The sequence below is a fragment of the Paramacrobiotus metropolitanus genome, unplaced genomic scaffold (genome assembly GCF_019649055.1).
Source record: "Paramacrobiotus metropolitanus isolate TYO unplaced genomic scaffold, Prichtersi_v1.0 Parri_scaffold0000004, whole genome shotgun sequence".
NCBI lineage: Eukaryota > Metazoa > Tardigrada > Eutardigrada > Parachela > Macrobiotidae > Paramacrobiotus > Paramacrobiotus metropolitanus.
The window spans coordinates 2,114,796-2,129,072 of record NW_026570224.1 but is presented as its reverse complement, the minus strand read 5'-3'; the positions used below and the strand labels follow the sequence as shown (position 1 = coordinate 2,129,072).

Sequence of the window (14,277 nt, the reverse complement as noted above, 5' to 3'; positions counted from 1 at the left end):
AATTGGCAGAAATCTAAATTATGTGGCTTGTCCCCTGATTCGCAGTTTGTATTACACTTCCTAATTCAAGAGCATGGAAAAAATTAAGTGCAAGATTTGTTGCGAAACTGCCAACAAAGCTACCATAGAATACATTAAAGTACTGTGGCTTACAATTCTACAGGTACCGGCGCTTAATCTTATAAGTACAGTACTTCTACTGTAATTCCATTCGACTGCAGCTGTTTCCGGCCAAAGTCCATCAATTGTTGATAAGTAGACGGCGCTTTGCGGCGCACTGCAAATTCTTTTCATAATTTCCGATCTGGTGGACCCACAGTAATTGCGTTCCGAACTGTATTTCAATTTATTCGTTCTCCTTATTTACGCACTACGATTGACTGCAATAATTCTGCAACCTTCTTTGGATTATCAGCACTTGGAAGCTCATCGGTACACCACCCCCGTACGGTGTAGCCAATCGTGTAGTACGCAGCGCTGATTATTGCTGCCTGAAACAGGAACTACGTTCTGCAAAATATCTTGCACTGCATGCATGTGCTACAGCTAGGTACTTTTTGATGGGAAGATCTGTGTTTTTGACAGTAATCTCTGTTATCTGCATACCTTCTGCCCGGTTGCCACTCCGCAACAGCCGCAGTACATCTATTATTAACTTGATAGTCGGTCTCGAAAGTGGACAAGCATGGCGGACGCGAGGCGTAACAAGTCCGGACAAGCCCGATCTGCTGGTGATCCCGGAGGGATCAGTCAGATTTTTCAGTTCAAATTGGTTTTACTCGGTAAGGGAGCATAACGTTAACACCACCACTTCCAACAGCTGTTTGAATGTTGTTTGGATAGTTTTTGCACATTACTGAAACTCGTGAAGCGTTTTTGTGGTGTGCAGTGTGCGCCACGCTAGTGATTTCCTCGTTGACGCATTCACTTGTCAGTTACTGTAACAATTTTGGATGTTACTACAATTACAATAACAATGTTGAATGTTACCGCAATTACAGTACAGTAATATATAATGTTACTACAATTACAATAACAATGTTTCGGATGTTACTGCAGTTACAATAATTACAATTTATTCTATAGAAATTGACTAATAATTAGCCATAGCTTTTAAGGATTGGAATGTTGACATTCATTTAACTTAACTTTCGTTGATTTATTGTGTTGTTTCTGTTAAAGTTTAGCTCTGAGTAAGAAGTATAATCATCAGAGTTTCATTTTTTTGTGGGTTTGAAATTTTTGTGGTTGTCTTGCGTTAACCACCTTCACGCAGAAAATAATCTGGTTACCGCATTTACCGGTTAATGTTGCGTCCAAAATCTTAGGGTTAGCTGACGTTGCATCTTGATAAGAGAAACTGACGTACGACAGTAGCTTAATGAGAGCTTGATATATAAGTGGTATTTTTATAATCAGAGATGGTAATTATCCTACACTGTAGCTGTAAACTGCTTTTTCATTGTAAAAATTGATGGGCATCGATTTATACTTACTGATGACTGGAAATTAAATTCTCATTGTGCGTAATTTGTACGAAATATTGGAAACACAATTAATTCTAAAATACCGGTTACAAACATGCACGATCCGGTGTTGTTTGTAATATAATTTCAGTCGTCCAATGTAAAATAACCAACTAGTCGTAGTCAGTTCGTTAATTCTGATTTTTGAGAATACACTTCTTGATTTCGATAAATTGTCTACACAGAACTGCTGAAGCAGGTAAAAAAATCCGTACAGATTGCTGTAGCCTGTCGTTATAACGTTGCTTCAAATATGATCATGATGAACCTTGAAGCTAGAGTTCTAAGTTATCTAACTGACCACCTGAACTATTAGGTGAAGCGGCAGTGGGAAAAAGCAGCCTCGTTCTGCGCTTCGTGAAAGGTCACTACTACGAGCACCAGGAGTCCACTATCGGCGCGGCCTTCCTCACCCAGTCAGTGAACCTCGACAACGCCACCATTAAATTTGAGATCTGGGACACAGCCGGCCAGGAGCGCTATCACAGTCTGGCGCCCATGTACTACCGCGGCGCACAGGCCAGTATCGTCGTGTACGATGTTACCAGCGCTGAATCGTTCGAGCGTGCCAAGAGCTGGGTGCGCGAACTGCAGCGTCAAGCGGCGCCCAATATTGTCATCGCTCTGGCTGGCAACAAAGCCGATCTGGCCAACCATCGACAGGTGGAAACGGAAGAAGGAGCCAAATACGCCAACGAAAACGGACTGATCTTTATGGAGACCAGCGCGAAGACAGCTCAGAATGTTATCGATATTTTCACAGCAGTGGCCAGGAAGCTGCCACGGTCGACCGGACCGGCCGATCGGAAGGGAGCCGATGTTATACACATGGCCGGGACGGCGGAAGAACAGAAGAAAAAGAAATGCTGCTGATTGTCACGGCTGAATGCTCATGCGATTGCTGTTGTGGGCGCTTTTTCTGCAATCATTCCATTCCATCGCTAACTGTGATTTCGTTGTGTATTAATATTAAAAATGTTTTAAACTAATTCTGTTGACGTTGGCCAGTGTGTTGTAAATCAGGATTGTGTTTATTTCATTTTTTAATTATTCTATTTAGGTGTATCTTAATGTTGTCGGCAATAAAATTCACGATTGTTTCGAAAATCTTCCAGTGTGTTGCTAGCTGGCGAATGTCGACCACGGTTTTTTTGCCTTTGTTTAGAAAAGCTTAATCTGGAAAACCAAAAAGCACGAAAGTCAAGCACTACTTACGTTGAGTGAATAAGCAGAATTCGGAGATCTATCGAGTTATGTAGTTGGCAGTTACTGTAGTTATAAGTTACAGGGCCTCATGCAAAATTAACTTTTTTTGTGATCGCTGGGTATGGGTCTGAGTATAACATTAGTACGAGTACTTGCAGTTAATATAATTATTGTTGTCAGTACTTAACATAAACGGACATGCAAATTTACAGATTTTCGGAAGCTCTGCGCCGAGTAACAAAGTAGTACAAAGTATAACTTCGTTATGCCTCCCTTCGCAAATATTACAGTAAACTGGAGAGAATTTGGGAAATCGAAATTGATTGTTTCGCACGACCAGTTTAATGATAAGTGTTTTATATTATCAGTGTGTTGTGAACTTGTGACGGATTGCTGGCAAAGGTCTGCTTCATTTATAGATTCCTCAATGAACCACTCCATACTTCGTTAATATTTTCATTTATTACAGTAACTTTTCATGCCAGTGCGATCGAAATGACGAGGAAATAAATGTACATGAAACATAGGACACAATCGGGAAACAGAGGAACGTAGAAAAAAGCTATGTAGAATTGAGCTGCAATGCGGTCGTACGAGGAAATACAAACACCTCATCATCCCGTCATACAAAACAACAGCAACGTTAACATCATACCCGTAAAAAACCCCAACCATCATTGCTTGACCATGACACTATTTCATCAAATAATAAAATCCGCAATGCCTCATTTCGATACACATGCATTCCTACAAATTACAATAATAAAAAATCAAAAGACAACAAATAGAAAAAAATTCCTGGTCCAGACCGCTTCGCATTTTTGGCCATTACGGAACAGCAAATATCACTTGACACACCCAACTGTGGTATTTGCTGGTATAACAAAGAAAAAAACTCTTTTGCAGTAGCTGCCCCCCATCATATTTGTCCAGGAACCAAATACGGGGATCATCACACATCGGATTCAGCACCTTTCACGGGGGCTTTGACCGGTGCACTGGCTGGTACACCACTCTTTGGCTTACTGATCGGACCAGGATCCTCCGCGAATACTTCAGCATCGCCGTTCTGGTCGTACACATCGGCATCCTTCCGCTTCTCCTCGTACGTTCGATAGGAATGCAGGCGGTTACGGTACCACAACACCAACAACAACACCGCAATAATCAGTACAATCAGGCAGACAACGACGGCAATAATGACGTCCACGTTGGCCGTTCCCGTGTTACGGGTATCTGCGATCGGCGTACAGCTGTCCAAGAATGTAGCACGATCCAACGGCACGCCCCGCAGATTCTCGGGTGACTGGCAGACAGGACAAGTGAAATTTCCGGTTCCTTGGCAGACAATGCGCTGACCGTTCATACTGCCATCCTGCCGGGTCAGCCACCGCCCCAGACCGGCAACCGAGCAGTCGCAGTGCCAAGGGTTACTGTTTAACCGGAGGGACTGTAATCTCGATGATGGGCTGGCGAATGTCATAGCCAGGGCGTCCGGGAAGCTGGTTAAGCGATTATTGAATAAATCGATTTCCTGGATTTTCGGTCGGTTGATGTTCACGGGGATACTGGTCAGCTGATTGGATGCCAAGTTCAGACGCTATAAAACAATTACAATGTTATTATGCATAGAAAAAACGATCTGACAAGCAAGGACCGGATTGTTACATAACAGCCAGCATAATGACCGCTATAGAAGCCAGTTCATTCCGGCACGCACGAACACTGGTTATCTCATGATTGTTGTGTTGGCTAGGCGCTTTCATATAAGCCCAACAAGTCAATAACAACATCTTGCGTTGTTTGGCAAATTTTGGCTGGCTCAAGATTATTACGGCAAAAGCGGAAGTGCGGCAGCAAGCAACATGTACTTATTACACAGACACCGAGCGAAAATGTCGGTTACTATTAAAGTGATTATCATTAATACGTACTGCATACAAAATGTTCATCATTGCATTCCGTTATGAACTCAAGAGTAAGAGCTGCAAATCCATGTACGGTTTAAAAAGTTTAAACCATTCGGTAAAGACTACTCATACGAGTGTACACAAGTCAATCGGAAAATCACAAACCGATCATTCCGAATTTGCAATATAAAAGCTCTTCTATGGTTTAATTTAGCTCCTTTTATTATTCTGAAACTTACAGTAAAAATTATTCTTATGGTAATTGTATCTGAGATTGCACGTATCTGGCAACAAAACAACCAAAACATACGGCATCGCTGCGTACAAGTTTCGAAAAAAATAATAATATTTTCTTCGAAAACATCAGCAGAGCAAAGCCAAAATTGTAAGGAAATGTTGCGAACAAAATAACATTGCTTCGAACTTAAAATAATTTTTGTTAAGACACTTAATTTACACCTTCAAATTTTCTTAAGTGGGCAAATTAAGCAGCGCTCTGAGCTGCAAAGTATGACGGTCAAAGCGCCATCGGCCAGCATATTTACAAAATCTTCCGCTTGTTAACACTGACAACAGGGTCACAGATGGAAGATATTCTATTAGAGCTACTTAAAGCCCGCAACCTGCAGCGCTATACGATATGAATAAAAACCTGAAAAATTTCTCAAGAAAACCGTTCGACCTAATCGATATGGCTATCGCGTTTCGGGTCACTAAGTTTGCCAACGACGGTGCTTACTTGTACGCCGGCTCAAATTTCGCGTTAAGAGCGCGAGAGCGGCATCAGCTCAAGTCAACAAATGCTCAAAAATCAGCATGTTTTACAGAAGCCGCATACTCCAAAATACACGTACCGTCAGCTCGCTTAGTTGATTGAAGAACCCATCATCCAGCATGACCAGCTGATTCTCTGACAAGTCCAGATTCTGTATGACATTTTGGTAGCCGAAAAAATCATTGCTCAATTGACCCTTATTCATCCGTTTCATCGTCAAATCCTCCAAATTAGGGAAGAGCTCAAACATCCGGCTTTCTAAAGCCAGATCGGGATTGCCGCTGATATTCAGTCCTTTCAAGTCTTGAGAAATCGGCAGAAACACCTCTCGGTTCAATGCGTTATTTAAATTCATATCGCTAATATCAAGGAAGACGATCCTGGCGCCCTGAAAAACCCCCGGAGCCAAGACATTCGGGTTGATGCCGCTTAAATCCAGATACCGCAAATACATCCCGCTCAGAGCGTTGGGCTCAATGCGAGTAATAGGATTGCCGGCTAGTTTGGCTACTTCCAGTTTCCGATTCAACGACAACTGGTTGGCTTTGATTTCCTTTATCCGATTGGCGGATAGGTCGACTTCATTAAGATTTGTCACGGATTTTTGAATGGCCGGCCAGGGCAGCCCGTCCAAACTTGCATTGGCAACGCGCAACACCTAATAATCCAAACTGTTTTGAGGAGAACTTTCTAAAAGCTGCACGTTCTATGACGTTAAATTAAATCCATTCATAATTTATGTGCCCACTGTCCAGATTCCAGATACATCGCTATATTGATATTAATTCCTTTATTTAAATTTACCCGTAAATTTGGCATGTCTTGAAAAATTGTGTCCGGAATTGGCTGCCGGTTGTCGTTCACGGCACCAGGTTGTCGTTCGCCCAGTGGGTTTGAGCTCAAATCAAGGACCTGTGTAATTAAAAAACACACCAGATTAACCAACATGTAATCTGGGTGAAGTAGGTGGACATGTTGGCAGGTTATTGAGAGCTCCATGTAAATGACAGGCTCGCATTCATACACATTGCGCTTAAAGGTAAAGTTCGCGGTCAGCTAATCGTGCGTTGAAATACAGATCGTTAAAATTAAAATACCGCTTATGGAAATTAGGCCGGTTCATCGTATACAATTCTTTCTACAATGTACAATGCAAATGCCGGGAGAGCTGTCTGTAGCTGGCACTTGCCTTGGTTATTTGTTCGACCATTACTTGCACCCGAAAAACTATATAGCACATTTTTTATGCTCTGTTAAACGTAAATACATCTGTACACAGCGAGCAGGTGCTCAGCAAACCGATCCGCTTATTCCGTATTCGGCGGCAGATGCACGAGGAAAGTGTAAACTGAATCGTTCAGTTATGTAAACTGTCAAAATTACTTTTTCACTGTTCGAAAAGACTGTGCTGTACCACTTTGAAGTTTATGAAAAATGGAGTGAAGATTATGTATATCACTGTCTTTCTATTATCATAAATATTACCTATAAACATCAGCAAAAGGAAATTGTCGCAATCGGACTTTGCTTCCTTAGCATTTACAGTAACGAAAAAATGCATTTTTCTCTCTTCTCGGTATGCAACAAAACGCAACAAAACGCTAACGACTGCGACGTGGTTCAAATATCTCTGAAGTAGCTACCATTCAGACCATTATCCTAAACCGAAGTACCAAAGTACACTTTCCTAAATTATCGCCCTGAAAAACCGGCAGTGCGCTACCACGTACTACAGCTAACGCGTAACTAAATATCTATATTCAAAATAAAATAAAAAACCTTTGCTTTGTTTGATACTTTTTTGTTCAGAATATATCTTAACAATAGGAAGGTTAACAAGTTCAAATATGCATATGTAGCTAATATTAACATTTAATATAGGTAAGTACAGAAAAGCCATGAAAAAAATTTGATTTACAACCCACTAAATCCTTTTTACGCAACCAATATTTCTGCCCATTCGTAAACGACTGTTTACCAAAGACTGTTTCCGCCAAGATTAGACGCTGTGGGAATTTTGCTAAGTAATAAAATTTTGTTACAGTTAGAATAAATTCCACAGAAAACAATCGTTTTACCGGTCGGTCAACTCTCTTTAATAAGTACTGCCGCACAGAGCAGAGCAATGGTGAGTATGTATGCATACTCGTAGCGGTACAAGCCTGAAAAAACATAATTATACTCCATACAAACAGCAAACTTTTATGGCGACTAACAATCACATTGTGCGTTTACATGCCGGTGTTGGCGACCTGTTTCTCAGAGCTTAAAAATCGATTATGCACCCCGGCATACCTGTCCTATTATCAAACCCAAGGGATGTCAAGGTTCTATGAATCAGCTCAGAAAGGGTTCGTTGAGAGTAATACACACTGACGCATACCAGGAAAGAAAGAAAATGAAAAGACAAGAATTTATGAATCCATTCTGTTTATACAGTTTGTTATCAGATAAAATGGCTATCTTATCACAATACTGGACTAAAAAGTATTGGAAAATGCTTTATTTTATGAATTTTATTATTCAACTGGTTCGTAATTCACGAAAATATACCTGATCGAAATAATACTACACTACTGCTAATTTAAGTTTCAAAGATTCTGCGTTAAATAACGAAGTTAATAACATAATTGCCGAATTACCTCGAGCTGGCTCAACTGCAAGGCCATTCGGGGCGGGATTTCTCGGATTAGGTTGTTCGACATGGTCAGAACCTTCAAGGAACTCAGGAAGTTGAACATGGCTGAAAACACCGGCTCAATGCGGTTGTAATCCAAGTGGAGATGCGTTAGCCTGGACAGATTGCGAAAGTTCTGCTCCACGGCAAAACTCAGCCGATTATTCGTTAAATTCAACACCTGCAAAGTGTTTGATACGTAGTGAAACGGCGAGGATGATAAACGCTCCAAATCGGAATAAGTAAGATGAATTTCCTTAAAGCGCTTGTTCAAAAACATGGCCGGCTCCAGATTGATAAAGTTAGGATTCTGTCGAGAACCAGAGATGACCAACACTTCCACATCGTTATCCAGATTCTGGATGTCCACCGTGCCGGGTATGCGAATACCGCCATTCTCACAGCGCGTACGCTTTCTTCCCCATTCATCGATATCACATATACACACTTGGGGACATAATGCCGTTACCGTCCTCAGGAGCAAACAAACAAAGGCTAATATACTGAACTGAAAATTCCTCATCTTTGACAAGGGAAAGGGTGCCGCTGGTTAGCGCGGCAAGAATACTGCACGCCAATTGTTGGCAAAACAGCCGCAATTAACGTGTTATGGCTTACACCCGACTGGAATAACCTGAAAAATAATTCCCGGTCATGTTGTGTTTTTAAGATAGTCGTGGGCTATTACTTGTTAGTAGTAAACAGAAATTTTACGTATGACAGTTTTCGGTGTTCCGCTTCTGTGGTAAACTCGCAAGTAAGTGCATTCGCGATGGCCGCACCAAACATCGACGCATTAATGTCGATTGTACATAATGTTTACAGTCATGCAATAACATACTCATTGTTATGCAAAGTCACCGGAAACTCCCAAAAAATCACTCATAAATTAATGACCAACGTAAAAGACGTCAATATTACTAGCACAATGCATTTATCAATTGTAAGTATAACCTGACGGAAAGGGATTTTTGTGTTGGATTAAGTTATCACCGGTATCCCCACACTCACGACAATCAGAAAAAGCGCAACCGCAATGACCTTCGGTGTATAACCAGTTTCAAGCATCACTAATTAATTGTCTCACTCACCAGTGCAACCTTTCACCATTGAGGTTATGTATTTGATTTTGAAATCCTAAGCTCGAGCTCCGTACTTTGTTGTTAGATTAAATAATTACACTTATATACGGACAACATCAATCAGGATTTCAGCAGAACGGCTATAATCCCATAGGTAAATCGTGATGGATATCCACAATGAGAAAATTGGATTTGACGTGAAAATTGCGACTGCAGCGTAGTGTACGAGTATAATTGTACGCTAAACCCGACCAATGCACAGGTCGGTCAGTAAAGTCGAAAACCCAGCCACAAATGATGGATGCATTAGCCGGATGCCGTAGTATGCGAAGTTTACCGTACCTCGCCGTCTAAAGCAAATGCAGCGAAGGTAAGGTACGTGTACATTATTGATAAATTCTCTCGTTTACGATAAGATTAACTAGTTTTCATGGCGCGCTAGCAATGAGTCGATTCATCTCACAGGTGTGCTTTTGCTGAATAACTGCATTGCTCACCAACAAGCATCAAGTTGCATGCGTATTGCAAACAACACTACAGCTCAAACGTTTCAAACAGGTACGTATGGCTGCACAGAAATTATAGCAACGAACCTATCATGATCGTCGGCAACGACCACAGATATGCATGAGGAGAACCACCGTTACACCCAGTGTTGGTGAGATATCATATGAGTAATCCTAGCCTACGCATCCATGCGAGTACACACACCCCAAATGCTCATGCTTCTCATGCACAATCAGACTCAAGATAACTAATTTCAAATTTACTAAATTCTTCGTCTGCTGGTTATTTCCTGGTTAAGCAAAAACACACAGTAACTATACCTCTTTTGAGGAATCGCGACACTTCACAATATATTAATATGGCAAACCTTTGTCATAGCAAACAATTTTCTTCCGGTCTCACGTTATTCTGCATTCATTACTGCATTTAGCGCACTGTATACTGTAGTAGTTCGAATCCAAACGATTTACTGCGCCAAACACCAACACAGGTCACTATCTAATACAGCTTATTGTACATAGTAACAGTCTCAGAAAACAAACTGTGAAAATCACAAAATACTTACATATATATTTAGTGGATGAATGAAACTAGATTTCTCTACGTGCCGGCTTTTTGGATATGTCCCATTAATCAACTTCTAAGTGGGCAGAGAAAGAAAATTTATTTAATAAAATTGCTGCCAAACGTCAAGTAATGACCTGATTTTGTAGGAAAACTCAACCAACAAATTTGAATACGATCGATAATTAAGTTCGGCTAATATCGATCAAATGCGTATACACTGCATATTCAAGCGACATGAGTATTCGCACATCCGATATATTGCCGTATGTTGCAAGATTATCCATTGCATGCTTTCATTTACCATAGCGCATAAATCACATCAGCAAATGCAGTGCCCAAAGAGTGAAGACCACTTCCTGGACAACAAACAGTACCAGACTCAAGTACAATTCCATTCATACGGAAATATTTAGGATGCGCCAACTGCAGAATTCCGCAGCGGATGTTGGAGTGTTGAACTGCAAGGAAATGCATCAGGCAGCATACGCTGGCTATCCCAGTGCCGAAATGCCGATAAGCTGATTATGCGAACTGATATGTGCGAGTAGTTATCGAGTTCCATATTTACGATGTCCGGCAATTCGACAGAGCCACATACCGTTCATAATTATTCCCTCTTATCGTAGTCGGCCTGTATTTTATAAGAACGGATTTTTAGACCGTGTGCACACTTTAATTTCGCTCAAGGATGAGCCAAACCCTTGGCCTATTTTTCCCATGTGTGCTACTACCAATTACTAGCGAGTCAGAATTAATTTCTCATGTTTTCTCGGGTTCTTTTATTTGATAAACCATAATTAAAGGCAATTGCATGTCCGCAATCTGCGGTTAACTCTTCTGACCCTAAAAACACTGCTTTTTTGACGCTTGTCCCATTTTATAGTACTAATCGGTTCTATTTTCGACGACGCAATGGTATACTCGTCAAATCACCATCGGTATCAACTATCAAGTAAGATTCAACTTCACGCGACCACTTATTCCGCCGCTCATAACCTTTGCGAACGATATGAGCGCCAGTATTACGTATACGTAAAAAGAAAATCAACACCAAAAAATTTCTCCTACAGATAACAAGTAATGTACACAAGTGAGTATTCGATCATTATTTCGATGTACATAACAAATGCATAAGCGTCTGTACGAGCAACCTAAAAAACTTAAAAGCACAAAAATAAAACACAAAAAATTGTGATTAAATTAAACTAATGCGCATACTGCTCTCAAACAGATTGTATAGGATCATGCAACAACAGTCGCGGCCGTGGGAAACAACAGACAAAGGGCCAATAAAGTCACTGTCTACCAGTGCCTACCAAGGGACTGGAATAAAATCTGGCCCGTCCTCGGCACCTTTGAATCCCACAATATAGATCACAGTGTCTGCACAGAGAAAATCTGAAGAACTCACGATGCCGGTTTCATATCGTGCAGATACAGCATCTCTTATTACCTGGCTTAATTTGCAAAATTAATTAAACCTAACCCAGCGATGCATGCGAGTCAGAAAATAAATACAAAGCATATCAAAAAGCGCATAAGTTTTTTAATACATGTTACGATGAGCAATCCGAAACCTACAAATCTAATGCATACCTACATGTTATATGAAAGATCACAAAATACCAAAATCACTTATAAATCGTAAACTATAGCAAGTGCAAGCAATGCTTGCACATGTCCATGTACAGTATAGAGTCGGTCCAGGTAGTACGTAACATGTAAACCAGACTGATTTACTACCTCTTTTTTTGCATGACATACTCTCTAATTAGAAAACTTATCACAAAATGAATCAAAAGAAATGCATACATAGAAGCATCGGATCTTCTGCATCAGTCTAATACAGGATACAGCATGTAGTTCACACTTACTTATTAATGATAAACTTCCCTAAATCCGAAGTCCCTCAAACAACCCCCGGTCAGTGAACTACCAGTACCAAGCTGTGCAAATTTCCTTGAACTTTTTCCTCAGCACAAATTAAAATAAGATCGTGAAGTCTCCAGACTGCGTCATCTACCTTATGTTCAAAATTCAAGGAAGACGCGCTTTCCGACAGCTCTGGGACGACCAGGAATCCAAATTAAAAGACACGAATCGACGAATGCAGAATAGTTTTTAATGTAAAGTACCGCTCACACGAATGGAATTATACCAGTACATGTGCTCGAAGGAACGCCGACTCAATGAAATAATCCAACAGATAAAATTCTATTAATTTTAAGATTCACGTTCCATTTATTCCTTAGAGAAGGTTATATGCATTTCTGTAGTACAAATATGGTAATAAATGGACCTACATAATTTATCACAAATCATGCATTCGTAGAAATGGCTCCGCTCGTTCATGCACCCATCCATCAGAGGGTTCAGAGAGACGTTTGATACTGCGGTATTTTGTGGCCTATAGCCGAAAGGGAGGCAAGCCAGCAGCTCTGACGAATGCGATAGCCACGGTCCGGCCCACAACTCGTAAGTGTTGTATTTACGCGTACAATACTACAACAGACCGATTGGAGTCATTGCAGCCCGGTCGCGGTCGTATCGATTGCTTGAGCGCAGACTGTACAGTGCATGTTTTTCGCATGCCGGGGATTGCAGGTGTTTGAGGTGTCTGCAATTGAAGTTTGACTTTCCCAATATGAAATTTTGAAAAGCAAACACATGCTCGATAGCGTTTAGAACGATATCCAAAGGTTTGTATGAGCTGGTGCAAAGATAAAGAAATACGGAATCTGGACAAACAAGTTAAGCAACCATACGTGGTGATCGAGGCACTGGTATAAATTTGTATTGATATGCCTTTTATCTCGAAATGAAACTTGCTTAAGTTGCTTTGAATCTGGAAGCAAGGACTTCTTAAAAAATTTTTTTGCAAAATTAATTTTGGCTTTTAATATTAATTTTATTGTGGTACACACTACACACTGTGCACAGTATCTTCAAAAGAAACTACAGCAACACCCAGTGCAGTTTGTTATATGAATACTAATCATCTGTGCCAGAACTTCGGCCCCTCTCCTTTGAGGCAAAGGATCTCGGCTTCTACTTCACCAATTTTGCTACTTTAAAGTGCATAAGAATTCTCGCAGCGCAGCGGTGGATCTAAGATGGTTAACCTTTGCCAAAATCATTTGGCTGGGTCCAGTGGTCAGCCATAAGCTTGTTACCATGGACGCGATAAGAAATGCATACTGTTCTAACACAAAACTTGACCCAGAACAGTAGAAATATCTGTGCTCCTACTCAACAGTACTTAAAGCACAATGCAAAGTAAAAAATTCATGATAAAATGGCAGTATCAGCCGACAGCGCAAACTGCAACTTATGTAGAGTATATGTTTCGATTAACTTATGTAAAATCACTACAGCGTGTCAAAATAATTATTGTTAAATACACGTACAGGTTTCGCAATATTTTGACAGTTTGTAAGCAACTAGAATTCAACACATCCTTAGAATTACTTGATTCTTTTAGTCATCAGCCAATATTCATCCGTGGTCGGCTTGTTTACGATTATATTTGTAGCATTTCTTGTAAGTTAAGTACTCTTACTGGTATTCATTTTGAGCGCTGTGCCAGCATGCGGAAAGTCAAATGAAAAACATGTTGCAGAAAAATTAGCGAATATTAAATTATGTAGTGGAAGATACAATACTTGCCATGCAGGTTAGGACATAGGAGTACAGTAAATATTCCCGGTCAGGATTTTAGGAAGCCGTTCCATAAATGGTAAGTAGTAAAATTCTTTAACAGGGTACTATAAATACTATAGAAATAGTAACTAATTATCAGTAGGTGATGTAAGTTCAAATTCTTAAATATAAAATTAATGGCCATGGTTTATTAAGTAAGACTAATTGTAATTTGTAAGTAAGGTTTCATACACACAGGTACGGCCCGGGCCTTACGGTAATCAATAAAACTATGTTTATTAAGTATCGGAGATGGTAAAACAAACAACAACAAACCCTAGTTACGATACATCAAAACAAATTAGCAATTATTTAATTTCAAGTCTAC

At 40.4% G+C, this 14,277-nt stretch overlaps 2 protein-coding genes across 6 annotated transcripts; one reads left to right on the top strand and one right to left on the bottom strand.

Moving 5' to 3' along the window:
- The first annotated feature begins 273 nt into the window (after window positions 1-273).
- LOC129599888 (ras-related protein Rab-5A-like) lies at window positions 274-2,633 on the top strand. 2 transcript variants are annotated; one of them, XM_055498251.1, is made up of 3 exons: window positions 274-550; window positions 664-782; window positions 1,843-2,633. In XM_055498251.1, exons 2-3 carry the CDS (start codon window positions 686-688, stop codon window positions 2,397-2,399), a joined length of 654 nt encoding a protein of 217 aa, XP_055354226.1. In that variant the 5' UTR covers window positions 274-550; window positions 664-685; the 3' UTR covers window positions 2,400-2,633. The 2 variants fall into 2 exon arrangements, with proteins under 2 accessions (XP_055354226.1, XP_055354218.1); XM_055498243.1 differs by having other exon boundaries at window positions 278-782.
- Window positions 2,634-3,129: 496 nt separating this feature from the next.
- Window positions 3,130-12,709, bottom strand: LOC129602644 (SLIT and NTRK-like protein 5). 4 transcript variants are annotated; one of them, XM_055501725.1, is made up of 5 exons: window positions 12,554-12,709; window positions 8,060-8,728; window positions 6,222-6,329; window positions 5,497-6,075; window positions 3,130-4,332 (listed from the first exon to the last, which is right to left on the bottom strand). In XM_055501725.1, the coding sequence occupies exons 2-5, from the start codon at window positions 8,615-8,617 to the stop codon at window positions 3,685-3,687; spliced, it is 1,893 nt and encodes a 630-aa protein (XP_055357700.1). In that variant the 5' UTR covers window positions 8,618-8,728; window positions 12,554-12,709; the 3' UTR covers window positions 3,130-3,684. The 4 variants fall into 4 exon arrangements, with proteins under 4 accessions (XP_055357700.1, XP_055357699.1, XP_055357698.1 ...); XM_055501724.1 differs by lacking the exon at window positions 12,554-12,709 and adding an exon at window positions 12,274-12,539; XM_055501723.1 differs by lacking the exon at window positions 12,554-12,709 and adding an exon at window positions 12,125-12,267.
- Window positions 12,710-14,277: the final 1,568 nt, after the last annotated feature.